The following is a 27,528-nucleotide window of genomic DNA, read 5'->3' as shown; positions in this document are numbered from 1 at the left end:
AGATCACAAAAAGCAGGCCCTATCAAGAACTGATGTATGGGAGAGTAAAAGGGCCCCAAGGTCAGAGAGCTGTCCTTCAAAAGAAATCACTTTCCTTTTTCCTGTTCTAATTGGGGTGCATTAGCATCTTCTGAAGAACTAAACTGTCAATTAGATTTTTTTTCAAGGATTTTTTTAAAGAAAGCTTTTATTAAAAAAACCAAAATACTTTTCTTGAATTTTCTGACCATGTAGAGAAGGCTTCTGGGTCTGGATTAAATTCACATTTACCTAAATGGTTACCCCACATCAGAAGTGACAAACACTCAGCAAGCAGAGAAGTTAGCAGAAAGAAGACAGTAAATTTGATAGAGTCCATACATTACTCTCAAATAGGAATCTTGAAATGACAATTCTATAAATGTACAGGAAGCTCTGAAATCTGTAGTCTGCCACATTTTCAGTGTTGATGGGAAAGAAGCGTATCTAATGAGTGATATGTGCAATAAAACCAGATACCAATCTCCCCTCTACAATCAACCACAGTTGAACTTGTTTGAGTTTCACAAGTTACACCTACACCTTCCCAGCACTAACCCCAACACTGGTAGTGGCCAGTTGGCCTCATTTAGTTGAAGCCTCTCTTTTCTGAATATCATCACTATCAACACAGAAAAGCTACGAGCAACTGTTTTACAGGGAAATCAAGATCTTTCTTTTTACATAAACTACATAGCAAACAAACAGTGATGGACAAATGGACTAATGGTGCTCTACTAGAACTAGGAAGGAATTGAAGATATACAGGTATCATATTTAGTCACTGGGACATTAACTCTGACAGTTGGGCAGGAATGTGAGTGACAATTCACAGAAAAACTCATCAAAACAGAGGCTCTCCTTATTGGAATGGAACATTGTTTAAACCAAACTGTTCCACAGCAGAATATAATCTCCAGGGCCTTCTATAGCCTTCACTGATTACACCAAATTTCTTGGTAATTTTATTTTACTATTTAATTTACTAGGCTTATTACAACAGCGTGCTTTGTACAGCTTCATTTCTAATGCTGGCAATGTTCCATTCTGGGATTAGTAGCTTTTGTCCAGGTAACCTGCAGAGTTCAGAGTCTCAATGCTAGATGCCTAGGAGATAGTCGAAACTCTTAATATCTTTGAGTTTGCCTCCTTTATACTTCTGTATTGGCACTGTCTCCACCCATTGATGTTAATCAACTCAGCGGACACACACAGAAAAACAACCCACTTTTGTTGCTTTGGTTGAAAATGTATGCCAATTATTAATTTGCCCATTTTATGCATAAAAATAAATGGCCATTTCTGGTGGAGCACGGGATGACACAGTAGGCCAGCCAACACATGCCTGCTGGCATCTTGGCTTCTCCTGGCCTCCAGAGATACAACACATCCCACTATCATTGTGAGAAGGTATAGCACCTGTCTTCTAGCACAGTTTGAGCTTTAGAGAAATGCTGAGCTTGTCAATAAAATACCCAGAATTTCTACAAATAGTAAGTTAAGTGATTAAAGCACTGTTATTGACAGTTTCCTACTGTTTCTGAGGCAAATTCAATACGTCTATATAGATTTAGACTTTACTTAGGAACAAAGAAATAAGCTGATGAAGCAGCCTGAGAAAACAAAGTACAGCTATCTGTTACTTACATTTCAAGGATAACTGATACTTCATATTAGAGCTGGCAGGGCTTGATATAAAAATCAATATATTTGTGAGAAATGGGGATGCCTGAAGTATTCTAAATGCTTTCAGATGATGTGCTCACAGCCCAGCCCAGTCACACATCCTGGCCGTATCTCTTTTCTAATGTCCAGCATAAGACTTTTTTTTGGTTCCTGTCAAACCTAACAGATAATAGCTGCTGGCACTGAAATAACATCAAGGAAGCACATGAACATGATTAAACTAGACAGCCTTGAGGGAAATTTTCAGAAAGTGCTTGAATTGGGAGTTTGTAGGGAATGAGTGACAGAACTGAGCACAAGGATTTGGAATGACTTCTAGGATCCACTGAGCAAGTAATTTCACCTGTCTAAACCTCAAATTTTCCATTTGCATACCAGTACTACCATGCAGTGCTCTTCCTGAGAAGTATATCATCACATAAGAAGCTTTGAAATTCTCCATGAAATTGCATTATTTAAGGTGATTTGTCTTGCAAGCCTCAAAGGATCAGAATCTGAAAAGTCACTGATTTCCTATAATCCTGAACTTTAAGGAGAGGAGAGTCCTAGTTTTGCATGGAGATATAAATTTCTCTATTTAAACATTTTTAAATAATTTATTTACTACATGGCTTCATAGATTGGATAGCTTTACAAGTGCATGCATTAAAGTACACATTTTTCAAGATTAGTGACCTCTTCCTCCTGTTTTGCAATTTTTCCAACTCTTTTTCATCTATTGAAACACTAAAAGCAATGCAAGAGCTCCGTAAATTTGGTTTTAACATAAAACCAAATTGCTACTTCAGGACAGTACATGGAAAGACATAACACTGTGGATAAGGAAGCTGAATCCAAGACATTTATTTCTCCCTGCGTGTCATTTCCCATTACTTGGGATTTCAAAACTGCCAAGCAGTTACAAAGCCAAACATCACAGCACAGAACTTCCAGCCAGAATCCATCTCCAGTTTCATTTGCTCAACTCCACTTGCCAAAAATGGAGACATGAGATTGGCCTCATCTCCCTTTAAGTCGCTTATGATTTACTGCATTAGCTTCCAACAAGGCAGACAGGGGTAGTTATGTCAGCAGAAGGCTAGAATGAATAACTTAAACTCCACCAAGGGCAGCATACAAACAAGCCTATTCAAACAAGTAATCTTGATGTCAATTATTTATTATCTGCAGCACTTTGAACACGTGCTATTGCTCAAGGTCAACACATAAGTGCTGGACAGTCACAGTCAAAGAAGAAAGAAACCTAAGCTTTTTTTTTTTTATTTCCCTACCTTGTTTTTTTTAATTTCCCTTACACAATACCATAATACCAAGTACCACCAGAGTGTGGCTGGAACTAATATAATATAATTTCAGTAAAATAATCAAATCACTCTCTTGAATAACAGACAAAGAAAGTCCCATCTAAAAAGCACACATAAGGAAGGGGGTTGGAAGACATGATGTCTGTAGTTAAGACATGAAAGTAAAATACAGAACTGATGAAGGCAATCAAAGAAGCCAAAGAAAGTGGTTTCAGAACAAAATTTCAAGATCTACACAGTTGACTATGTACACAAACATCTGTATTTCCCAGCTACAGGAACATTCTTACTTAGATTAGCTCCACAGTCAGTTAGCATTGCAATGTAGTCTTGATAATCAGTGACTATTTGGGATGCCATTTCAATAAAAATATAGAAGCTAAAACAATGTTCTCTCCTTTTCTACTCAATGTTCCCAGGAACATGTACCCTCTGTCATATCCGATTTGTAATTTTCCTCTTAGCAACAAGATACTGTATTGTAATATGCCTATTGGTATTTTTTCACAATCTAAAAGTAGCATTCAGATTTGTAACCTTGCTCACTAATATCTAGCACTTTTCAGTGGCCATGATAGTGACACATATTCTCAGAATATGGCCACATTTCCAAGCACCCTTTTGGACTATGGAACCACTGTGAAAATTAAGATATGTAAGATACATGTCTTTTTGTATACATACCTGTAGATAGCTCCTATAAGACCTGTGACAGTTCTCTCTAGGTTAAAAGGAATTTTAGAGGGGTAGGACATATATTCTTAGCATCTATCTATACAATATACATAGTTCCACACTTGGACTCTTTTCACCCAGCCCTAATATTCGCATTCATACTCTACAAATGTTGATGCAAAGCAATATATAAGGTCAGATCTATTGACGTAATTTAAATTGGCAAAACAATATCCAGATGTAACTTGAACTCCATAAACCATTTTACCCTTTGTATTTAAAGTAGTCATCATCATAAATCTTACCCTCCCCCAATCCCAGTTATTATACATGCATGCAGAAGGGGGCTCTCTATTCCTGTGCTAGTATTTTTGTATCTGACATATGTATTCCATTCTGGACTCCCTGCAGTGCTGTTTCCCTGGCTGCATTCCCAGGATCCTATGCTGCATCATCCGTACAGGTTTTCTTCTCCCCTCATTACTCCTCCCAAGCATCTTTTGCCAGCATCATGCCTCTTTATTGGCTGGTGAATCTCAAATGCCTTTGGATACAACTAGTCCCTATTAAATTTGAGGATTTACACACCAATTAACTGCAGAACAGGATCTGTCTTTGGGTTACTGTGAAACATTTATACTGTTACAAGATGTATCATTTTCTTTCAGGGGTGGGAGGAAGTATGTAAAGATTAATTTTTTTTTTTTTTCTCCCCAGAAATCCCTTTCTGGTTAGTAACATTGTTCTGTTACTCAGCCAAACCCTGCAGAGGCTTTGACAAATAGGGAGGTCATGGTCAAATTTAATAAGATCTCACATTCCCTTAGAAATGCCACCAGGGAGCAGACAAAAGCAAGCGTTTGCTGAGCTCCAGGGGGAGAGCAGAGCGTTTGCACAGAAGCCCTTGGTATGCAGATGGCGTCGCTGCCTTTAGAAACAAGCTTAGATTTGAAACCAATGGGAAGAAGCTGATGGGGCTAACGCTGAGGGAGAGAGCATGCCACAGCGTAGCTTAGGAGCACAAGTTATACATGAAGATGCTAGGGCTGGCTCTTTGTTCTCGCGTCTCTGCCGTGTCCCAGGAACAGCAGGGTAACAGCTCTGCTCATTCAGTAGAGGGAGAAGAGACAATTCTATTCATATGTAATGAAAATGTAAAAAGGAAAGCTTTCAAATTGATTTATTGCTCTGTGAGACAGCGGGCTGCGTACCGCTAACGCCAGCCCTGCGGCACAGCACCGCGCAGGCCGCGACCGCCGCGGGCCGACGGCGCCACCGCGTGGCCGCTCGGGGCGCGGCCCGGGCCCGCGCCCCACGGGGCTCAGCCCTTGACGGCTCCTGGAAACAAACCCCCAGCAGCTTCTCCCTTTTCGCTTTGGACTACTGACTTGTAAGCTGGTCCCCCCCCTCCCCGAGGTGGGGGGTAGGATGCAGTGAAAGGCCAGCCTGCAAGGCACAGTATGTCTCGTTCCTATATGCTGAATATTACAGCAGGTAAGTTACAGCTGTGCTACGGGGCAGGAGGGGGGCATAAGGAAAACTCAGCTAGGATCTTGGTCAACCAAGCGAGGCTGACGGCATATTTCATATAAAGTAGACTGTCTTCCAGAATCCGTGTATCTACCTGTGCTGGGCTTCAGTCGACTCTCAGCAAGCTCAGAAATCGCTCCTGTTGTAATGGTCTTCTTCAGCCTAGAGACTCCAGAAGCTGCTGCCACCCCTGGTTTTGTCAGCATGTCATCGCTGCTTGCCCTTTTCAGCTGCAATAGAGATCGTGAGCAACCAGAAGATTAAGACCTTGAATATCCCCATCAAGTAGTTCAGAATGCAAGGTTCCTGAGAGAAAACGAACATTTCCATAAAGTAACCCAATGGGAATATTGCTTTGATAACTGTACTAAATAATTTTTTATTAATTTCTGTATTTGTTTTGCATTCTAGATATTGGCGAAGTGGGTTAAGAGACACTGCTGTTTCAACAGTGAAGAATGAAAATGGGAAAGACCATTCAAATAAGCAAATAATTGAGACGCAGGGAGAAAATAGTTTACAGGAACAGACTACTGGCAACTCCGGCTTCTCAGATCTTGCTCTGAACAGCATTCATCGTACTTCCTCACCGGTTTACATTTAGTCAAGTATTTGGCCCTGTGCAGGTAAGTGCTAGTTGCAGAGCCTGACACACCCAGCAGGTCAAAGCAGCAAATAACTGGCTTTAATCTATCAAAAAAAGATACTAAAAGTATCTGCTGGTTCTTGTCTCTCCACTCAGGATGATGCAGTTTTGTCCCAACTGTGACCTTTGATCCTCTGAAGAGACTTCTGAGCTATTCCAATAGCAAGCAACCACCAGTTCCTTCCCATGTTTGCCAAACAGGAGTCACCAAACTTTGTGGCATCATAAACTAGGGTATCTGACATGAACAAAGAACATGCTGGAGACCAAGCCAAAAATCTGAAAATCATTTAGCTGAGAAGCTCAGGCTGCCACAATAAAACGCAAGAGCAGCCAGTGCAAGATCTAACACAATTACCAATTGGAAATCCCTTATCTTAAACATTATACGATTTCAGCTATTTACCCTCCTTGTTTATTGAAAAACAGTGAACAAAGATGGCTGATGATCTCATGGTGGGACCTAATACTAGTTGTTTTACTAGGGGCTGTAGGACTCAGTAGAAGAGAAACTGCAAAGTCTGTTCACAAGAAAACATTTTGTTCATGTGACCACCAAGGAAATAATTCACAGCAAAAAAGATGCATTGGTTTTCAGAATAGATAAGCTGCAGAATTCTAAAAATTAATACTGACATGTTTCATAAGTTTGGAAGAAGGTAAACTATTTGTTTTACAGGGTATTTTACGGTGTGTGGTTTTAAAAACATATTAGTGGCTATCACTAATTTACTTAGTAAGCCTTATTGGACATGAGAAAGCAAGGGACCAAGGGACTTGCTGTGTAGTCTTTTTTGGGAGGGGGATTTCTAGTAAAGCAAGTCTACTCTAAATGCGTACTCAAGAAATCTGTGCGATACAAGCACAATGAACTTAAGATGCAAGGAGAAACGCTGAAATTATGTTGCTTCAACAAGCTGAAGTAGCAGTTTATCTCAGAACTTTGGTCAGCTGCTTTCCCATTTGTGTGCCTTCATAACAGACTGTGTACCTCTAATAACAGCCTCTAATGTCAGGAAAAATACTTTTAATACTTAAAATAAAAGTATTTTAAAAGACCAAATCTCTGGAGAGTCTCCCTAGAGCAGTACTTTTTCTATCCTTTTCAGTTTGTGGTCACCTAAACTGTTTTCACAAATCAAAACCCACTTCTTTTGAAGTTGTCCAGTGACACCCAGGGGGTCCATGAACCACAGGCTGAAAACTACTGCTTGGGTTAAATGAAAGGAGAGCACACAACAAGCACTCTCCCCTATTTAGCAGTTCCTGAATGTAAAGTCTTAAAGCAAAATGAAGTCTCTCAGCTCCAATTCTTTCTCCCTTTCATCTCTTTCTCTGACTCAGAGTCTGTGGTTTCCCGGACCCTGTGAGCACGTAAGTTTCAATAGCTAAAGTGTTGATCTGCTCCAGGATACCAAACAGCTAACGTTTTGCCTTCTGGCAGAGGTTTTGTCAGCTCACTCTTCGGAGCAGAATGGAATAATCTGACTTTCTGACCTTTAGAGACTTCTGCAGTCTTTACAGTAATTTCTTCAATGTGCCCTCTTCTACAGCAGCAACTATGGTGCCTTTTTCTACCCCATTTCTTCAAGGAAACCACTTTGATGATCTTGCATTTGCTGATGATCAACATGTTGAAGATATTAGCTGTAATTAGGAAGAAAGCCCTCTACGTTTAACACCATATACAAATTAATTGTATCAGATTTCCTGATTAGTCTCTTTGGTAGCATTCCTTCAGAGATGCTTGCTTCAGCCATACAGCACATACTGCAATGACAAACATAATCTGCCTGGAACGCTAGGCTGAAATATCCTATTGATAAGATGCTCAGAGCATCTAGGAGTCTACAAAGCAAGTTAAGTAAATTAATCCTTCACTCAAGAAACAGTGACAGTTAATGAAGTTTAGATCTCCTCTTGATTAAAATGCTGTACCATGTTATGTATTGTTTACTAAACTTTACTATTGGAAACAGTCACAAACAGGAAGCCCATGGTCTGTTTTCATCACTGGTATCTTGGTCTGTATTTGGACGACAAGGTTATTTTTGTTTGCTGGCTGCAAGGGTACAGATGTAGCAGCATTTCAGGTGTATTACTCTATTTTCTTAAAATTGCTTTGACAGAAGTTTCTGCTATTTTTGAAATATATCTGTATAGAAAGATAGGATTCATAAAATGTACGTGTTCCATTGCAAGTAATCTCTTTTGTTAATATATTTTGCCTTGAAGGAAGAGAGGCACAGATTTTTAGGAATTCTGGAAATCCATTAATAAATCTCTTTCAGTTTCTTCACATGTGTAACAATCAGTTGAACTAAGAATTTGCCATTTATTTTTCTCTGTCTTCAAAGTTAAAGCAATTCCCTCACACACAGACAGTGTAAGAGAACCCACTCATACCTTCTACAAATACAGTGTCTCCCCCATCACATGCAAAATATTTTCAGAAACGTGCATTAGTCTAATACACAACACAATTATAATCTCCCTATGCTTAATACAGTGGTCGAGCCCACTCCAAGTCTTAGGGTCCAAGCTTTAACCTGGAACAAGGCTATAATGCTTGCACAGTCCCTACTGGTTAGTACCTTGCTGAGCCGAGACTCAAAGGCTAGTGAAGTCGAGGACTTGGACGTCTTCATTCCTGTTGAGGTGGTGGAAAGCGATTTTCCTCTGTCAACCCCATGACTCCCTTGCTTTGCCATTGCACTCCAAGGCCTGGCAGTACTCTTCATTTTCTTCCCCAATAACTCAGTCTACAGACCCTAAAAAAAAAAATAAAAAAAAAATTATATATATGTATACACAGGCAAAAGTATAAACTGTCTTTATATCATCTGAAAGAGAGGCAACAGAGATATCTGGCATCAGTTTAAAGGCTGAAAATGCCATGCTAAACTTTATTGCCTCTCTCATACCCATCAAAACTCAGCCTAGAGAATCCCTCACAGTAGGCTGCAGCCACTTATTTTTCATACTGACTGGTAACATGAAACACCACAGAAGGAACACTGACTTTTGTTGGGACTATGTAAATCAGAGACTTCTGTCAGCCACAGCAGAACACCTGTGAATGCTGAAGCACAATGAAAGAGTAACTGAGAACACTGAAGTCCACAGCAATTGAAGACAACCTTGGGATAAAAAGAAAACTACTTCTCTCACTGTTAGATCCAGCATCTACAATTGAAATAATACTCACTTTTTAAAAGTCACATGAGAAGCAAGTTTCCTCAGTTCTACGGAAAATATGATATCTTTAACTTATCAGTCTTCTAGAGAAGCAGCAGTTGATGTTGCCATAGTGATAAAAAGATGTTTCACAATACCAAGTTTTACAAAACACGGTAAAAAAATATCAACTTCCTTGCAAACAAAAATCCAGATCCACTATTCCTCAGAGAGAAACTTATGCAAGACAGAAATCCTGCCAGGAATCAGCAAATCAACATGAATTCCTTTTTTTGGATATAGCTGAACAAATTCAATCTGCCAGCAAGAACAACTAGTCTGTTTCTCTCAGTAGGTAGACAGCTGCCAATTAAATCGCTTGTTCAACTTCTGTAGATCTAAAGCCATAAATTTTCACCAGCCATTGCCCAATCCAAACCAGGAGCAGAATAAAATAATCAGTTGGATTTTTTTTGTTTTTTTAAAGTCCCACCAGCCTGCTGAGTTGGGAGTGGGAAGGAGGGGAGATTGCCTGGTATCTCCCCCACTTCAGTATAAGCAACATTTTTCTTCTGCAGCTTCATTTTCTAAAACAGACATAGGATGTAGCTGCCTATCACTTTTGTGTAGGCAGAGACTAACTTGCTTCTTGTCTGTTAAACAAGTAACTAAAAGATGTACGAAGAGATAAGCCTAGTGTCTCAGCTAGGGCAATGCGCTCGCAGTAAGCACACACTGTTTATCACACCGGAGTCCAGCTGGGCCGGTGTGAACTTGGACAGCAACCCTCTGACAGAGATGCCGAAACAATTTCTTTCTGGCTGTCAGTACAAAATGTGACCTAAGCCCTTGTATCTCATCATTTGCTTTATACTTTATTTCACATTCACAAATAAGAACACTCACTGAACTCACGGGAAACAAATCTGTTTGGGGCCAAGTCATATTCAACACTGACAGCACCTTCCAGGTGCCATGATGGTCTATTTAAGGAGTGTTTTGCTGCACAGAGGCAGAAGGGAATGTCAAGTGCTCTGCTGCTGTCTTACAGAGAACAAAGCTAGCAAGTGACATTTCCTCTATTTATCCTTGGTGCCTCTTGCACAGAGGGCTGTCTACTTTCTCCACAGCTCTAACCTGTCATCTCCTAAATAAAGAAATAAAAAAGTTACTAGTTATTATTGCTAAGTATAGCCATGCCTCCATTAAAATTCTTAACACGTACAGTGTGGAGCCATCAGCTGATCTCATTAGAGGAGAAAGCAGAGTAATCTTTGTTGATGATTATGCTGATCACTTGGCTCCTTTTTTAAAAACACTGACAGATACGTAAGCTATATTACAATAGATTATAATGTTTAGCATTCCCACAGTTCATGATCTACCTTAGCAAGCTTTGGTGCTTTACATTACTTAATAAACTATTTTTTTAATGGGCATACTGTTCACTGTATTTATATGGGTGAACAAGCAACTACACATGCAAACTACCTTCCTGATTAGATCTCCAAATTATGCAGATTCTGTTTTTTGTAGATCCAGTGGTTGCACACGCATTTTGCTTTATTATATCCTCTGGATTTCTTCATAACTGTATCTCATACTTTCCTGCCTTAAGCTGTACAGATGCTTTCTTGATATCCTAAAGAATTTAATTTTGAGTCATCCATGGCATTTTAAAGTTGCAGTGGAGTAATATGCTTATTAGACCATGATGTTAGAAGTAAAAGGATGAGGTACTTAAAAAAAACAAACAAACAAGAAACCATAACTCAAGAAATCTAGCCAGTAGCCTGAGGCAAACTGGCTTTTTCATGTAATGATAGCTGAATTACATGCCATGTGGATTTAATAATATTTTACTACGCCATGCAGATGAAATTAAAATTGAAAAGCACATATTTGGATTTATTAGAGTTTATTAGTTTTCCATGTATTTATATGGGAATCAGCATTTGTAAAAGATGGAAATAAGGCTTCTCATGTATTTGGCCAACCTGAATCTGCACTGTAGATAAAGATTTCAGTCTCTGAAGTGAGATCCCAATACTTTCCACAAGCCTTACATGTACTTCAAAGAATAAAGCAAGGTTGCACACATCTTAAGTTGCTTTCATTCCTAGGTAGGTAACACACATTTGAGTTATTAGAAGTACTGCTTCAGAAGAAGTACTAAACAAAACTACTCCCCCCCCCCCCCCCCCCCCAAAAAAAGATAAAAATTCCTGCTGTTCTTTGATGAGAGCAGGAAATCCATTCTCAGAGTCAACATCAGCTCTTCCTCTCCTCCAAATTCAATTTATTGCATCACAGGAAAATAAACAACAACAACAAAAAAGTTTCACAGAAGTTGTGGGCAGTTGGGACAATGGGAAACCCTAGAAATTCAGTATCATGGAATGGCTCATGGACTGAGTTAGATAGCAGTGAACTGTCAAAATATTAACTCAGATATATAAAATGCCTGCAGCCAGTTAGCATGAGGAAGCCTAATATTAGCAAAGAAAGGTTTCTCTAATCCTTGTGTAAAAACAGCACATATAGGGACAGTTTATAATAGATTGTATTTAAAAAAATAATATACAGCTTTTATCTAGTTGTCTCAAAATACACCATTTTTTAATACGTGAATCATTAAAAACCAACATAATTTTTAAATCTGGAAAGACAAAAAAGCATTTTTGGAGAAACAGATAAGACGACTAAATATGCTGAAAAAAGAGAGCATAAGGACAGAGTGCTACTAATACAAGCCGCAAATATAAAATCATTTAGGTTGGAAAGGACCTTTAAGATCAAGTCCAACTGTTAACCTAACACTGCCAAGTCCACCAAATATATAAGTTAATAATGACTCCAGTTTTTGAAGAAGCTCAGGTTAAAAGAGACCTCAAATATAGCCTTCTGTCCCAAATCTTAAACAAGGCAGTAGTTTGTCACAGCAGTGCAACAACTAAATGGCAGCCTCTGCTTCCTTGATGTGATTTTCAGGCCAAGGCTGATAACAGTAGCTTGCAGAGACCATCCTTCTGAGCCAGCAGAAATTACATTGCAAGTAGCCAATCATGGCCAGAAACTATCCTTGAATGAGAGCTTGGGAATGGGATCACCACTAACTTGTCACAGCTGAATGTATCTTGGAAGACTGTCCCTTTCACAAGTCAGGACAGAGGCAGTATATATGTACTCATATTGTAACTATTATAACAGGGTATATCGTTCAATACCCTTTTGCACACAACCTTCCAAGCCTTGTGTATCTGCATTTCTGCATCTGTGAAACTGTCACCAGGTAATGGCTCCCAAGGGCTTTAGTACATATTGATAGAAGTCTACTGTATTTTAACTAAATATCAGCATTTCCTTCCGAAAGGACCCCAGAGAGATTATGACTTGATCTCTAGGCTACCCAGAGAAATCTGAAAGAGAAGCAGCCTTCCACAAGAGATGCAACCAAGCTGCTTTTGCAAATACAGTGACAAAATCACTAGTGTTACACCCATTATGTCTCAATGTGTTTCAGATGAGACATGCTTCTGCTCATTCTCCCGGAAGATGACTCGCTTTAAGCAATGCCTGGAGCTCTACGATTTTATTTTTAATTTCTTTCTTCACATTTCACAGGGAACTTTCCTTAGGAAGCAAACAGAATGCTGCCATCCCAAGGTTCAAAGTCTGTCTTTCTTTGGCATCAGCCAGAGCAGGTCACTAGCAGGCCATAATTAAGTTCCTGTAACATGCCCTGCTTGGAGCTGTACTCTGAAAACATGTAGAAACCGAAGATAAGCAGCAGCTCCATGTTGAAATAAATGGAGGTTCATGCCAACAATATGTTGCTTCAGAGCAGCAAAATCAGTTCTATTGCCAGTCACTTCCAAACTGCAGGAGGCTGGGGGGGGGGGGGGGGGGGGGTTAGTTTTTAAAATCTTTTACACTCAAAAGCACTGGTTTCTGAATACTCCTTTCCTCTAAAAGAGGTGCTGCAAATGAGATAATCAGAGGGTTTATAAAAATGTAAAGCTGGTCCTGACAGAGCTTTTTCTCTCAGTAATCATCAGAATTCCCTGCAGGCATCAGAGTTTTTAAAAATTCAGGCCATGCTATATAGTTCATCCTTTCTCGCTGGTATTTTTAAAGGGTATTGGGAAAATTTTGATGGGGGCTATTTTGGCAGTTGGCAGAAGTTTTACAGTGGAAAGATAGTCCATTTTACTTGAAATTTTATTGTTTTATTAAAGATTGAGAATGTAGACATTTCTTCATTAGTCAGTCCACACACATTTATTAATAAAAATCTTTAGAACCAGTCTAGAATTATTCCCATTTTATGGCTAGAAAAACTGGATTAAGAATTTATCCTCACTCTCACAGGCAGTCAGCATCAGCAGAAACAATGCTAGGTCTCTTGGATCTTAAGGCTTGGCTATCCATCAAAGGAATAATTCACCAGTCCTGTAGAACAAACTTCTAGGAAACACATTCTGCTGACTTTTAAAAGCTATTTTACTCTGAATAACTAAAAAGAATAGATAGAGTGATGACAAGCAATATTATTTCACAGTCAAGAAACTTAGCAGTTACACTATTAAGTAAATAAAAATTATTAGTGTATCTGCAGAAATGAAGTTACATAGGAAAATCCCTGTTGGGGGCTAGAGATACAAATTATCTGTACCCCACATACTTTACACAATTCAGGTTTTGGTTCTCATGTCTGTGCATAACGCTACTCGCTCAACAGGACAGTCAAATTAAAGCAGAGTCATTCAAGTTGCTTTGGGAAAAAGAATGAAAAAAAAGAATTATGAAAACTCATTACTAGATCTGGAGAGTAATGTACCAGATGGCACATTCATTGAGACCTGTGAATGCCCAGCATTTCTGAAAAATGAGGTCAGAAGTACCAACTTTGCAGATAGGAGTCTCAAAGGACAGAAGTCTGTGACACTGGTGGGTTAAAACCCATAGTCCCCAGTGCCATTTTCCTGTAATTCAGTTACTTTTCATTACATCAAAAGGTCAGACTATTCCAGAACCTTTATTACACATTCTCATGAAATCAAAGCACAATCTTCCTCTGGTTTGGGTTTGTTGGGGTTTTTTTAGCATGTAAAATCTGCATCATGCTTATACTATTTTCCTTCCAACCTAATCAATCTCTGCTATTTTCAGACAAACTATCAACTGGAACATAGAAATATCTAACAAGTTCAGTAAACTGTAAAGCATTTTCTAGTGGTGTGTAGGAAGCTATATGGCAGGATAGCCAGCTGGGCTAAAATAGAATTCTTTTCTGCCCTTCACATCAATTCACTTTAAACAACAATTTTTAGACTTGACAGATGCTTCCATATGACTCATCTTGATTTCTTAGCCGATATCAGGAATCAAGCCAGGGTCACAAACCAGGGAAGTTGATTAAGTCCAATACAGTAACTGGTAACTTGGAGATAGAAGGCACAGATAAAAATCTATTTGGAAATAAGACTGGGCTAACAATAAAAACAAACTGTTTACTCTCTTTTGGTCATCTCTAGCAGCTTTCCTTAGGCACCTGCTCCTTTCAGCTGTGTAGTATTTCTGTATCTACCTCATCCATCCTCTCTTTTCTCTAGTTTCTGTTACTTTGTTTTTAGTGTCTTTGAGGCTATCTCGGTGCAACCTTCCTCCATTACTCCTCCAAGTGGAGACACTTGCTGGATTTTTGCTGGTACAAAGCTTAACTTTCATTAGAATTGGATTTAAAAGCGTCCGTCCCATCCCCCCCCCCCCCCAAAAAAAAAAAAAAAAAAAAATCACAAGGCAGACCACCTTCTTCCACCCAAACACAACTCAAAGAAACAGACAAGATATGCCCATTGGCCAAAACCTCATCTCTAAGGCTCATCTTGCTCTTGCTGGCCAGAGAAAGAGAATCAATTATAAACCTGACCCCAAACACTGAGCAGCAGTTTCCTCTGGTCTACCTCAGCAGACTTGCTTTCCAATTTCATTTGCAGCTGAATCTTCATGTGTTGCTGGTAAAGTACCAGGAGACAAGACATCACTTGGAAATTTTCATGTCCAGACTGCATGCTACAGCAGGGAAAATTCTGCTGGTTTTATGCATGCCTCAAGCAAAGATAGTTTTAGCTTTTTGTTTGGTAGGTTGCGGTTTTTTGGGGTTTTGGTTTGTTTTTTTTTTTTTACTTTCAAGAGTGAAGAAAAATATATATACAGCTAGGCAGTTACAGAATCAAGGTGCTTTAGCAAGGAGTTAAAAATGTTGATAATTTCTAGATATAAAAGAAATACACAGAAATTAAGACACATACATGCCCAAGGTCACCCAGCTAATAATTGGGAAAATACAAAACAAAATACCAGTCCCAGGATTTAAGCATCAGTGGCTCTGATATAGTTTAAGAGTCATCTTCAAAAATGTTCATTATGCTAAGGTTGCCGGAAGATTATATCCTCATATGAAAATTACTGGTTTGGGTTTTAGTTTGCTTTGCTTGTCTAATTGCTCTTCTGTAGGACTCTTAAAAAAACCCCAAACAACTCAGAAAAGCACGTTTAATATGGCATCAGATGAGAATTTTCTTTACAGGGTACATGGCTCACTTCCTCTACAGTATAAGCAACTACTGCAGAGACAGTTCTTTTTCCCTTCCCTTCATGGTATCAAATGGAACACAGACAATGGAAACTCCCTTGGATCTCCCAGAGACAAAGTTACTTTATCTGTGGTTACAATCGTAAGAGACAATCTTGCATTTCTGTGTTGTTTATGGCATTTCTTGCTTATTTCTTAGGCTGATTGCTGTAATTCTCTAAAATGGATATTTATTAACCAGTACATAAATACACTGAATGGTTACAAGGACGTCTAAACTACATCAGAAATGGCCTAGGTGAGGACAGTTCCAGCCAGCCACAAATGACAGGTTTCTGGCCATCAGCTCAGCTTCCGAAACCATCCCAACAAGACTGCCAGAGTCCAGGTCAGCAACTGCAAAACTCCATGTCTCAACATTGCTTAAAATATAATCCTCTTCCCACCGCAACCATTAGAGTCACTGATGACTTTTCCAGGCATGGACAGATGACAGCAGTGCAAAACCTTCTGCCCACCCTGCTCCACAGAAATTCTCCATGGAGTTTTGGATTTATGAATCTTTTATTCTTAGTTAGATCCCATGAAAAAAAATGCAGAAGTTACAACAAAATCCTCACGTGTGCATATGGACAAAGGATTTATTTAGCTGCATTTCTCTTGTCCTTGTTCCACATTACTGGCCATTTATAAGACAGGAAAATACAGGTATCTTTGCTACTTCTGTAGATAAAATACCCAGAACTGTCATCCGCCACAGGGACTGATGCTTAAAAATCAAGCCAAAGCTGTACTTTGAAATGTCTGGGAACATGCTCCTCCTGTAATTTAAATTACGCTGTTTGTACATGGATATTCAATCTCCTCCTCCTCCTTCCTCACACTGATTACCTAACCAGTCACCATTACATATATCAAGAAAAACTTTGCTACCTCCCTATGACCCCTGATCTTATAAACAACATGGGGATAAGGAAACAAAAATCCCAACCTATCTGTAATTTTCTGCTCATTAGCCCTCCAGAAGGACAGTGGCCACTACCAGCTGCATAGTGTCACACCTGAAAAAGCCATGAAGCACAATTGTATGCTGGCTGTCAATAAACAGTCCACCATGCTTCTCTGGTTTAAGTAGATTGTGTTGTCTTGGTAAGGCTGAAAGGACGAAAGACTGATATGATCTTTCACTAACTCCAGGGCAGAGATGTAGATTTAAATGTGGCAATTCTGAATCATGTTCATCGCATTACTGATGGATGCACACAAGGAAAAAACCATCATTGGAAGGGTAGGGTGGCAACATGCATTTGTAGGAAGGCGGGCAGGGGCAGCATATTCTCATACTGGGAGAGTGTACATGAAAGCGTGTAGTGGTGGAATGCATACATAGAGGTTATGCAATAAATTCCAAGTTTTATCAAGTCACATCAAACTACATCTAGGAAGTGATTCCAGACTACAGAATTTGGAGAATGCATTTTTATAAGTTGTACTTCCCTCATTACTTCAATGTATGGCAAGCAGGAAAAGTGTATCAGTTTACATAGTGCTAACATCCACCCTTTGGAGACCCAAGTCAAAGGGAAGATTCAGGAAGGGTAAAAATGATGCACTGATTCCAAACTTCCTTTTTGAAGCTGCAACCATGTTAGAATCGCAAAGAATTAGGTCACTCTGGGCTTTCCCCAATATGACTCTGCCCTGAAGAGATGGGTTTAATTTATGTTCAGTATATTGCGTGCTGAGAACAAAATGTTTTAGAACCATTTCAAGGTAGCTACTGCTCATTAATCCAGGTTCTTTGAACTACTGTCCCAGTGAATACAGCACAAAGCAAGTGACACATACAGTTAACACTTCATGTTTTGCCAACCCGCAAGAAGGAAGAAAAGAAGGTTTCATTTTAGATAGAGCAAGAGTTATATAACTGCTAAAGAAATTAAGAATAATTACAAGTGGTTTGCCTGATAATTACCTGGCATTACATTTTTTTGTAGCATAGAGGGTAGAGACATCTACAAGAAAAAGAAGGAACGATGATGGTTTTTGGAATGGCAGACAGAGACACACAGCACGTGGCTACACGGGAATCCTGACTGGTTCATGCACACAGACTGGCAGGTTCCCCGTCCCCTCAAAGTGCGGAGGGATGATATCGCAGTCAATGTGCTGGCTTGGGATTCCACCCGATTCTATCCTCAGCTCCAGCAGAGATTTATTGTACTACCTCAGCCGTGTAAGCTTTCTATGCCTTAGTTTTTCCATTTATAAAAAGGGGATCATAATTGTTCACTAAAAAGCATATTTATGAAGATAGGCTCATACATGTGCCTTGGAAAGGAACCCCCAGAGAAAAAAAAAAAAGTAAAAATGAGATAAATCAACATCTGTCACACAGCACGCAAGTGAGCAGCCTCACACAGATTGCCACATGCTGGGATGTTTCCCCGACTCCCATTTTCAAACCATCACAATGCAGAGAAATAATCGAGACCTGGAAGCTATCCCTTACAGGGATATTTATCTTACATTAAAGTGCAGAATAGGTCACTGATTAAAGTTAATAAACTGGGAACTTCTGAACATTTATATGAATGACAGTGTGAACTTCTAACAGAAAGGGTTCTTGCAAAGATGAGGACACAACTCCAAAACTGCAGGAGAAACTAGGACTTCTGCATTTTAAGAATATTCATACCGAACAGGAACAGAACAGATCTAGGCAACAGTATCAATGGTTTACAACTGTGACTTAGGGGACCACTGATGGACTGAAAGACCCACCTTGGTGGACTACTAATGAAATTAAATTGTTTTAGAACTGGACTGGAAAGGGAAGGGGTAGTACATACATGTGTGCATGTTAGGATGAGGTATTCTTGTGTTAGTTATCTGTCAAATTGTGCAAAGAACACTGTATTTCAGCAAATCAGATATCCTCTCTCCTGCTGAGGTTACAGGGGCAGAGACCACTTTATAATTTAGAAAGAGTAGAAGAGGAACATGCAAAACACTCCCTTTCGGAGGTGAGACAGAATGGATTAGTAGGGGACATCTAGAAGAACTTAGACTGTGTACAAGAGAAGGGGGTAGAGAATCCCTGTTTTCAAACCAGTTCTACCAGTAATCCTTTACTGCTACACATACAGGACTTAATTACATCTCTACAACTTTGCCATATTACATGCTATATAAATGCTATTAGTAGTAGTAGTAGCATGATCAAGCTTTAGTCCACAGTACAATTTTAAGGACAACTGTTAAACTGCTACAATAAAGGGTCTTGCTGAGAATCCGAACAGCTCTTTGCTGTAGTGTTGTAAGAGGGTACTCGTCTAGCATGCTCCCCAGTGCTTTCACTGAACCCCTGCAGAGATGCTAGCTGTCAAACCTATTTGCTTAGCAGCTTGTTCCTTTCTGGCCTTTCTTGACTGGACTATGTGAACATGCAGTAGTAGAGGAAAGTCCGCTCATATTCCTGCTTCATTTAACTGTTGGAGCACAACCTTAAATTGCTAGAGAAGAAAGCAGAAACAGGCACAGAAACAGTTTCAACCCTTTTGTCACTAAATCTGTAGCAGAGCAGAAGAAAAATACAGTAGCCAGCTCCTACAGACTCACATGGTGGGACTTTTTTTGCTGTTGTGATGGTTTTTAGACCACCTCGAGCCCATTTTCAGCTAATGCAGAATTGTTTACACCATACATTTTTTGTTTCATGCAATTTAGTTTTAGAGTGAGATACTAGGAAAAAAAGTGTTGAGCAAAGCAGGTCCATTCACCCTAAGAATACATTACTGATCCTAGAACCCTTCTAGAGGTAATACAGTTCCCACCTTAAAAAATAAAAGATATTAAAATACTTACAGTAAAAGCTTGTCCTCTTTTCTGCATTAAAAAGAAAACTGTCTCCCACCAGCTTCTGACAGCATGTGCAAGCCAGACTGAAAATTCAGGGCTTGAGTGCTTCCCTGAGAGGAAAACCACATTGCAGCGAGACACAGAGAGCTGCTTGAGAAATGATTCACATACGGAAGCAAGCTGGCTTCACCAGCGCTTTGGCATTCAGCACACACGCACACATATATGCACACTTGCTTAGTCAAGGGAATGAGAAATATTATATTTTCATCAAAGCGAGGAGGGTTTATGCAAGAAAGCTATTTGTATCCCACCTCCAAAACACTGAGATGCTTCAATCCGTAAAGCAGACAGAGTTTCTTTCAGTATCCCATCATCCCCAACAGGAGAACTGGACACTGGGCAGAGAGCATAAAACCCAGACTAGTCTGCACGATCCAATCAAGTAAAAACATGCGGTACATACAATGTAGGAAGGGCAAGGAGGTGGCCATAGAAAGAAGGCATTTTTCAGGGGAAACCACAGAAGCAGCTCTCAGAAGCTTTTGTATTCCACGCTAATAACCTCTCCCCCAGACTGCCAGCAATCACAGCCAGGACACCTTTCAACACTTCCCTTGCCTCCATCATTGCTTCAAAAAAGTGGAAAAGTGTGTGTGTGCAGGGAAGGAAGATACATTAAGACAGAGGCTTTTACACAAGAAGTAGCTAGAATCAGTCCTGAGTGACTTCTCTTGAGCTGTCCAAGAAGTGTCAATCTGTTCTTTATTTAGAAGAGAGCAAATAAGGGACAAGAGTGAGCAATGCTCAAGATCGTTCCTCTTTCTTAAGCTTTCTGAAGATAATTTAGTGTCTGAAAACAAAAAAGAAAGGGCCAGAGATCTTAACAGAGTTAAAGCAGGCTAAGGTAGTATCAAGTTAGAAGAAACAGAGGGAATGCAAAGAGAAATCAAATCCAAATCTAAATTTCAAACACAGAAACCTAAGGTGTTAGAACTGGGCTTTTCGTTCAACTGTGTCCAGAGGGGGGGCTATTCACTCTCTGATGTCACTGACCCCAGACATTCCGACTGTGACTACAGATCAGGAATTCTCTCCTGAACTGCAGAGATCCTTTCCCAGCAGTGTGAACCTAGTATATAAGCAATGTTGATGCTACAATAGTAGTCTCATAATAGAGAGATACGAAGATTTACAATATGAGCCTAAAAAGAGTTGCTGCACCTGAATAGTTCAACCTTACCGTACCCTCTGGAACCCCTTACTCTAAGGAAGCTAATGTTATGCCAAGAGCAAATCTACGTTTCAGTTCAGTGTTGGCACCACTACTGTTACCTCAGAGTAACCAAACCTTAAGACACAGACTGAGTCCAAGATGAATCCCTTCTGAAGGTATGGATTTGGGATCCAGCTTTCTCATGATATTCTTAAGAGTGTGAAACTCTTGCCTTCAGATCTTGAAACACCAGAATAAGATGACAACCACACCATGACTTATTTAGCATGTGATAATGGTCTATTTTTGGCAGGTATCAAGCATACATTATTAGTTATAAGTCCCTAAACATTCACCCAATCATGCCAGATGCTATTCCAAGTTCACTGACACCCGCAGTATCAATCCTTCTATCCAGCCTACTTTGCCAGTTTCTTCAGTACCTGAGGACAGGCTGTGTGATCACAGGTAGAAGAACTTATCCATTCCGTACTTTTTATACATCTAACATTTAGAGGTTTTGAGATTATTCATAGCTCGGATAAGAAGGCAGTACTTTCTGTCATTCATGTTAACAAAGTTCTTGTAGATATTATGATCTACATACACTGTGTTTCTCCTCCCTGAGGAAGTGACACTACATTCAGTGATGCATGCATAGGCAAAGAGGTCACTTAGGTACCCAGCAAGTCCCTCCCTCTGCTTTTACTATGGACCACCTTCAAAACTGAACAGATACAGCTGAAAAATACTGACTCGGAAGCAAACGACTGCAGGACCCTGAACCCTGAACTCATAAATGGGAGGGACATCAGTTGCACACACCTTGCTGAAAAGCTTCTTTGTCTGAAGAAAACACGCACACTTTTTGGACTGCAGCACACTGTCTCTTTGCCATTGCTGGTGAGTTCATATGGGCTCAGTGGGAGAGCAGCGTTGTCAGCTCAATAGGTTTTCCTATCCTTCAGCCAAGAGAAATAAAGAACTGAAATGAGGGGCGTGGGGAGAGAAGATGAGCTACTACATTTCATTCGCAAAGGTATTTTTAGCTTTGATAAATATAACTTGAGCAAAACCTAAAAATGACAATTCTTGGACATAAGGAGACAGTCACAGCATTTACATGCTTCAGCTTTGGTAGACAGGCTGGAATAGTGGCATACAATTTCCCCAAAGCCAACAAGACCAGACAGTACATTTGTTTATTTAGAGGTTTTCTGGTAGCACTTATTGCTATAATTATCTGATCTCTTTACTTAGACCAAAGAATTAACCAGCACAAAACCTTCTGAATTGAAAAACTGCCTTTCTGTTTAATGAACAAAGAGCCCAGAAACAGACAGCTAAAATGAGTTGGCCAGACTCAGAGAAAGCCTACGGCCTGTCCAGGGCCTTAACCGTAATTACTTTCACACAGCCAGGATGACAAAACAATTTCAAGTAGTGATATAAACTTTTTTAAAGAATCTGCCAGGTTCTCACCCAGCTGGTATATTTGGTTGACAGACAAAATAACAGTGAGCATATTGCTTGCATGCTGCTCAATCCACTAGCTCCCACGACTCTGCAACAAGGTATGAGAGAATAAGACCAAACCCAACTAATCAATACACCTTTAAAATACCGCATTTGAGGAATTCAAATGCTTTATGTTGCAACATGCACTGCCTGTGCAATTTTATGAGAATTAATATGGATGAGACACAACTTAATAGAATGGACAAAGGGCAGAATTTCTAATAGCATAGCTTATTTGAGAAACAAATGCACATGAAGAGAGTGTGGAAGAAAAGGCTCACACAAGGAACAAGATTTAAAATATCTTTGCATTTACAGATATTTATGCTATATTTAACTGCTTTTGTGCATGCAATAATCTTAATTACAAAGGAGAGAAATTCCATAAACAAGGCTATTATGTCAATAACAATGTCTTTTTAAAGCAAGTCTCTAATTCAGTTATAAGGCTTGGAACATTACTGTCTGGAGTTTTAAACCAAAAGTAATTACAAAGGAAAGTCTGCATCAGACAGCGAATATTAGTGGAGTCAGGCCATGGCTTTGGGACAGCATTTACTCCGCACTTTCTTCCTCTTTGTACATAACTGATACAAACTTCTTTATTTTCTCAGTTCCACTACAGAAGTCAGGAAGTTCAAGCAGCTAGTGGACATTTGCAGAATGAATCATGGGGCACCACTTTTCACTTTGACAAAAACAACTGCTGTTCAGTTAACAAGATGATGCTGATCAAATGGGTGGATATAAACAGTGAACTCCTGGAACTGTTGCCAAAGAGGCTCCGCCAGTGCAAGAAAGCTATGTGTGCTGACTTGGAGAACTCAGATTCCCCCCCTCGTGTTTTTAAGAGACTGTTATACAGTTCCATGTTCCCACTCATACACCTGAGGAGCTCAGCCTGTGGCATGGCTACCAGCTTTGACCTGCAACTACAGAAAATATTTGTTGCTGGAAGAGACTAGAATCATTAAATTTGGAAAAAAGGCAGATATGTTTTATGGAACATAGAGTGCTATAGGAGACAAGAAAAACAGCTTCCTCTGGTGCCTATTGCCAAAATTTCAAAAGACCAGACAACAACTTTAAAATTTCCAAGGGAACAGCCACTAAGTCAAAAATAGAATTAGGAAACTGCCCGTTTCAAAAGAAAGAGTCTGTAAGAGGCACCAGCATTTTTCAGTATTTCTGTCACTTCCAAGTAGAACACTGAAGAATTAACAGACCTCCATCTACCAAAGAAAAAAAACCCAACCCACAGAACAAGGCAAAATGGGGAAGGAAATCTGCGGTAAAGGAATATTCATTGTATTTCATATATTTAAAATAAAAGTCTCTGATCACTTTTGCACACATTTATCCCAAGTTTATTTTTCTCTGCAATTTTCAAATGTCTGCACTTTCTTAGGCATCAGAGAGATAGCACAAACCAAGGATAGCTTTACTGCAGTCACCCTTCTATTAAAAATGCAGATAAATCCAAATATGTGAAAAAGACAATACTCAGTGCTCTTCCCTGAGAGGGGAAGGTGAGACTTTCAGCGTTCTTTTTTACTTAACTGAATTTTTATTTCAATGACTAAATGAAAGACTTAGGGGAAAGGGAATATCTCCATTCATTATTATTCCTCACTGTTAGTTTTCTGATATATAAGTTATAATGTGCATTCATTAACAATTCATAGAGAATTACCATATTCAAGTAGCACAGCAAGTTTTTACTACCTACACAGGCAAAATACTGCACAACCCTACTTGCTCCCTTTGTTTATTGTCCGAGAGGGATCACATGCTGGAAAAGCTTGCATTTTATCACCTAACGGGAAAGGAATTACAACAGGTATCCATTAGAAACACTAAGGAGCCTTGAACAGAGAACCATTTCATTAAATTTTTGCTGATCACTGACAATGAAGAGCTGTGCAGGAAAATTAAGGACTGGAAAAGATGTGTGCTGCAGGCTGCCTTAGGATTAAAAAACCCCAACAGGATGGTGGAGGAATGCCCCACTGCTTTGAACTTTTTGGTGTGTTTCAGGGTGATGCAAATAAAAGACCTGAGTTGTCAGCTTTGTTTCAGAGGGACTTGCACTGGAACTGCTGACAGGCCCTGAATGAAGACAGAACTGTGGGGTATGCCTAGATGCACAGAGTGCATCACAGGGAGCCCAGCAGCAACAAAAACTAGGACAAATTAACGGAGAAAACTGATGAAGCACAAGGAGTTCAAGTCCCAGGAGACGAACAAGACCTCTAATGTAGATCAGGATTTCAGAAAAAAAGCTATTGGTAGGGTTTGACTCCCCATACAGCAATGTCTGGAGTTTCTGTCTTGTTCTTGCTCTCTGCATCTTTTACAGATTACTTGAACAGAATCAGCTAATCATTGCAGTAGCTTAATAACTCATCTATTTTACAGGTAGGGAAACAAAGGCACCTAAATTACTGACAAAATATCACAAGCTAGTAAGGATCTACAGCACCCATTGATTTTAGCTCCCGTATAATAAGTCAGCAGTTTTGCTAAAGACATGCATATTGTTATACATAGGCACCCAGAATCAGAGTATAAAAGTCTGGCTTTGGTGACATAAGCAAATCCAGAAAAAAGGGAGAATCTAAATTAAAGTTCAGCAATTCCTTGCTTCCAGACAGCTTGTATGAACAAACATGTTTGCTGTTGCTTAAACTTTTAAATCAACTTAGCACACTTGAGAAATTTAACCATGCAGCTGAAATTTGAAGTACCCAAACACTGAGATCCTCCCAGTCTTAACTGCAGTGTTACAGAATAACTATTAAGAAACATGCAGTGATATAATGCAAGCAAAGTCCATTCTGAGATCCAGGTTCTGCTTTCAGGGTTTCTTATGAAAATTATTTCCTTGCATTTCTTGGTTAGTAATCATAATTACTTAAGATTTTAAACCATGAGTCCAAATTTGGCACACAATAAACATTATAACTAAAATCATTTATGAGCACTTTTAAGCTCAGCAAAAAAGATCTTGGTATGTGGATCATGTTGTCTATGAGGCAGGTAAGGACAAATATCAGCGCTTCATCAGCATGAACTCATCCTCCAGACAGGCCGAACTCTTTCCATCAGAGGTGCACAGTACCACTTGCTCTGGCTCTGTCATGTCAGTTGTCCACACACACAAATGCAGAATGCGAATGCAAATGCAAATTGCACCTCTCCTCAAGGTCTGTAAGCTCAGCCTCCCATTTTCTTGTACAGAACAGCTACACTGAACAGCCCGTTACACAAATGGAAGCCTCCCTTACCGAAAGGTAGAAGGCCTAAACGCCAAAAGCAGCGGGCACAGCTAATGAAGCAAGAGAGCAGCAGAAATAGGTGCTCAGCTTTCCAAGTTTCCATAAAAGCAAGTGATAATTTAAAATCTCCAGCAGATACTAAAATAGGGGGGTAATGAAGCAAGAGAACAGATTGCATGAAAAGGAAGAAGTATCCTATGGAGTTTGTGACCTGTTTACCATAAAATAAATAAATAAATGAAAGCAAAACAACCCCCTGAGGTGACAGGGTTAGCATGAGGGACATTATGAACCTGCCATGTGGAGAAGCCTATAGAAACAGCAGTAATTACAGAGCAAGAGAGGATGATTGGCCAAGCAACAAGAACTTGGGAAAGAAAGCAGATGAGAGAAGGAAAGGGGAAGATTAGGAAATCCAGGACAGCAGGTAAGTCGCTTTGGGTATTGCCCAACTAACACTGCTAGTCTGGTACACAGCAGCTGAAGCCTAGAGCAAAAAAAATAGCAGTTTGGTAATACAGAGAAAGGAGAACACACAAGCCAGCTCAATTTTTTGTACTCCACACTGAATCACTCAACAACTCTGCCTGCTCCTGTGGCAAGTGGAATATCACGATTTTGCATCCTTCATTAGGATTAATTAGTTCATTTGTTGATGGTATCAAAAGAAAGGCCAAGTGTTGGCTCAGTCAAGGAGAGTGAAATTTTCCTATTCCTACAGGAGCTTGCTGATGAGGGCATGCTCTCCAGGGAAAGCTTGGTCTGTCACTACCTGTGTAACCGTCCTCTATTCTCTGATCCAAGGACAGACTCCAGAATCAATCTTACTCCTTTCAGTACCATTAACATTCACTGTCATTAAAAATAAGAAATACAGGGGGTTTTTTCCTCTTTGATATTGTGTGTGATCTCATTCAAACCGTGAAAACAACAGCCTAAGCATTTTGCCCTGTTGTATCTCAGGGAGCTGGAAACCTTCTACCAGCAAGAAACTCTTACAGCAGTTACCATGGTGACACTGGTAATAGATATTTAAAGGCAGCTCACTCATAATCACATCTATTAGATATCAGGAGGCTTTACTCAGAAAGACACAAAAAGCTTGAAACCAGGGAACCAACCAGGTTTAGTGATGGTATAAGTGGGCAAGAAATTCATGGAGAGGGATCTGCTTATACCACCATTTAGCTGGACACAAAGGACTCCTGTTCAAATCTGACATGGCACTGAAGCTTGCAGAATAAACTATTTTTAGTTAGTCATTTAAAAATTGGTTCTGAAAGCCTCATTTCAATAGTGGTGGCTCTATAAATCCTTTCAGAGCAGTCATTGCCAGAAGTATAATAAAAAGCTGTGCTGCAGCTCATCCCACATTAGAACCAGGCTGCTGGAAATTCCCTGGCCTACCAACATCACCTGGAGGGGGTTCCTTCCAACAGAGAAACATTGGTGGCGGCTGCAGATAACATTGCTCTCTGTACCCACCCCAATGGCCTGACACCAGGGAACCGATGAGCCCCGTTCCTGCAACGCAGCCACAAACTCAGCTCCCAAGGGACCTTGTCTCCCCGTCTGGAGGGCTGGGTAGCCTAAAGAACAGTGTCATACTGCTTTTCAGATGTTATAATGCAGTGAGGAAACTTGAATCTGGATAAACAGGAAGCTCACTGAGTTGAAGAGGTATCTTTGGTTATATAAATGTTAAATAATCTCTTTCTTTAGGTTCTAGTCTGTAGTGTTTCAGTCCACTGGAATGTACAAAGAATCTGCAGAATCAGATCTCTAGATACAAAGCCACCTCACCAAGTTGGCTAAGCCTATGCAACAGTCATCAAATTGAGATTTCCTTTCTCTTTTTGCTGCATATTTCCATGACAACTTTCTTCCAGTATCAACTTCTTTATATTGGAAAGGTCTCTCAAAAGAGAATTGAGGCTTCTATAGCAACAGCTAAAATCCCTGGGAGATGATGATGTCTGAAACTTTATACAGATCTTTTTTTAGACAATGAGTTACAACGC

General features: G+C 39.8%; 1 protein-coding gene and 1 long non-coding RNA gene across 6 annotated transcripts in view; one reads left to right on the top strand and one right to left on the bottom strand.

Annotated features, from left to right (window-relative positions):
- Positions 1–27,528, bottom strand: part of SPECC1 (sperm antigen with calponin homology and coiled-coil domains 1) — a 102,422-nt gene that overhangs the window by 70,685 nt on the left and 4,209 nt on the right. For 2 of the 5 annotated variants that reach the window (XM_030027413.2, XM_030027417.2), the window contains exons 1-3: positions 19,502–19,614; positions 8,454–8,630; positions 5,308–5,443 (exon numbers count right to left, since the gene is read on the bottom strand). In XM_030027413.2, coding sequence (XP_029883273.1) covers positions 5,308–5,443; positions 8,454–8,600 — 283 coding nt within the window. In that variant the 5' untranslated portion in view covers positions 8,601–8,630; positions 19,502–19,614. Of the gene's footprint in view, positions 1–5,307; positions 5,444–8,453; positions 8,631–19,501; positions 19,616–19,809; positions 20,058–27,528 lie in introns of those variants that run through there. The other 3 variants (XM_041126581.1, XM_030027416.2, XM_030027414.2) reach the window with 3 other exon arrangements.
- On the top strand, positions 5,028–8,158 carry LOC115346884. The gene is made up of 3 exons (XR_003925292.2): positions 5,028–5,177; positions 5,625–5,839; positions 5,956–8,158. It is a non-coding gene; the product is annotated as an uncharacterized LOC115346884 (long non-coding RNA).

The sequence above is a fragment of the Aquila chrysaetos genome, chromosome 10 (assembly GCF_900496995.4).
Source record: "Aquila chrysaetos chrysaetos chromosome 10, bAquChr1.4, whole genome shotgun sequence".
Classification (NCBI taxonomy): domain Eukaryota; kingdom Metazoa; phylum Chordata; class Aves; order Accipitriformes; family Accipitridae; genus Aquila; species Aquila chrysaetos.
Note: the sequence above shows the minus strand (reverse complement) of the source record. Positions and strands in the feature narration are given on the sequence as shown.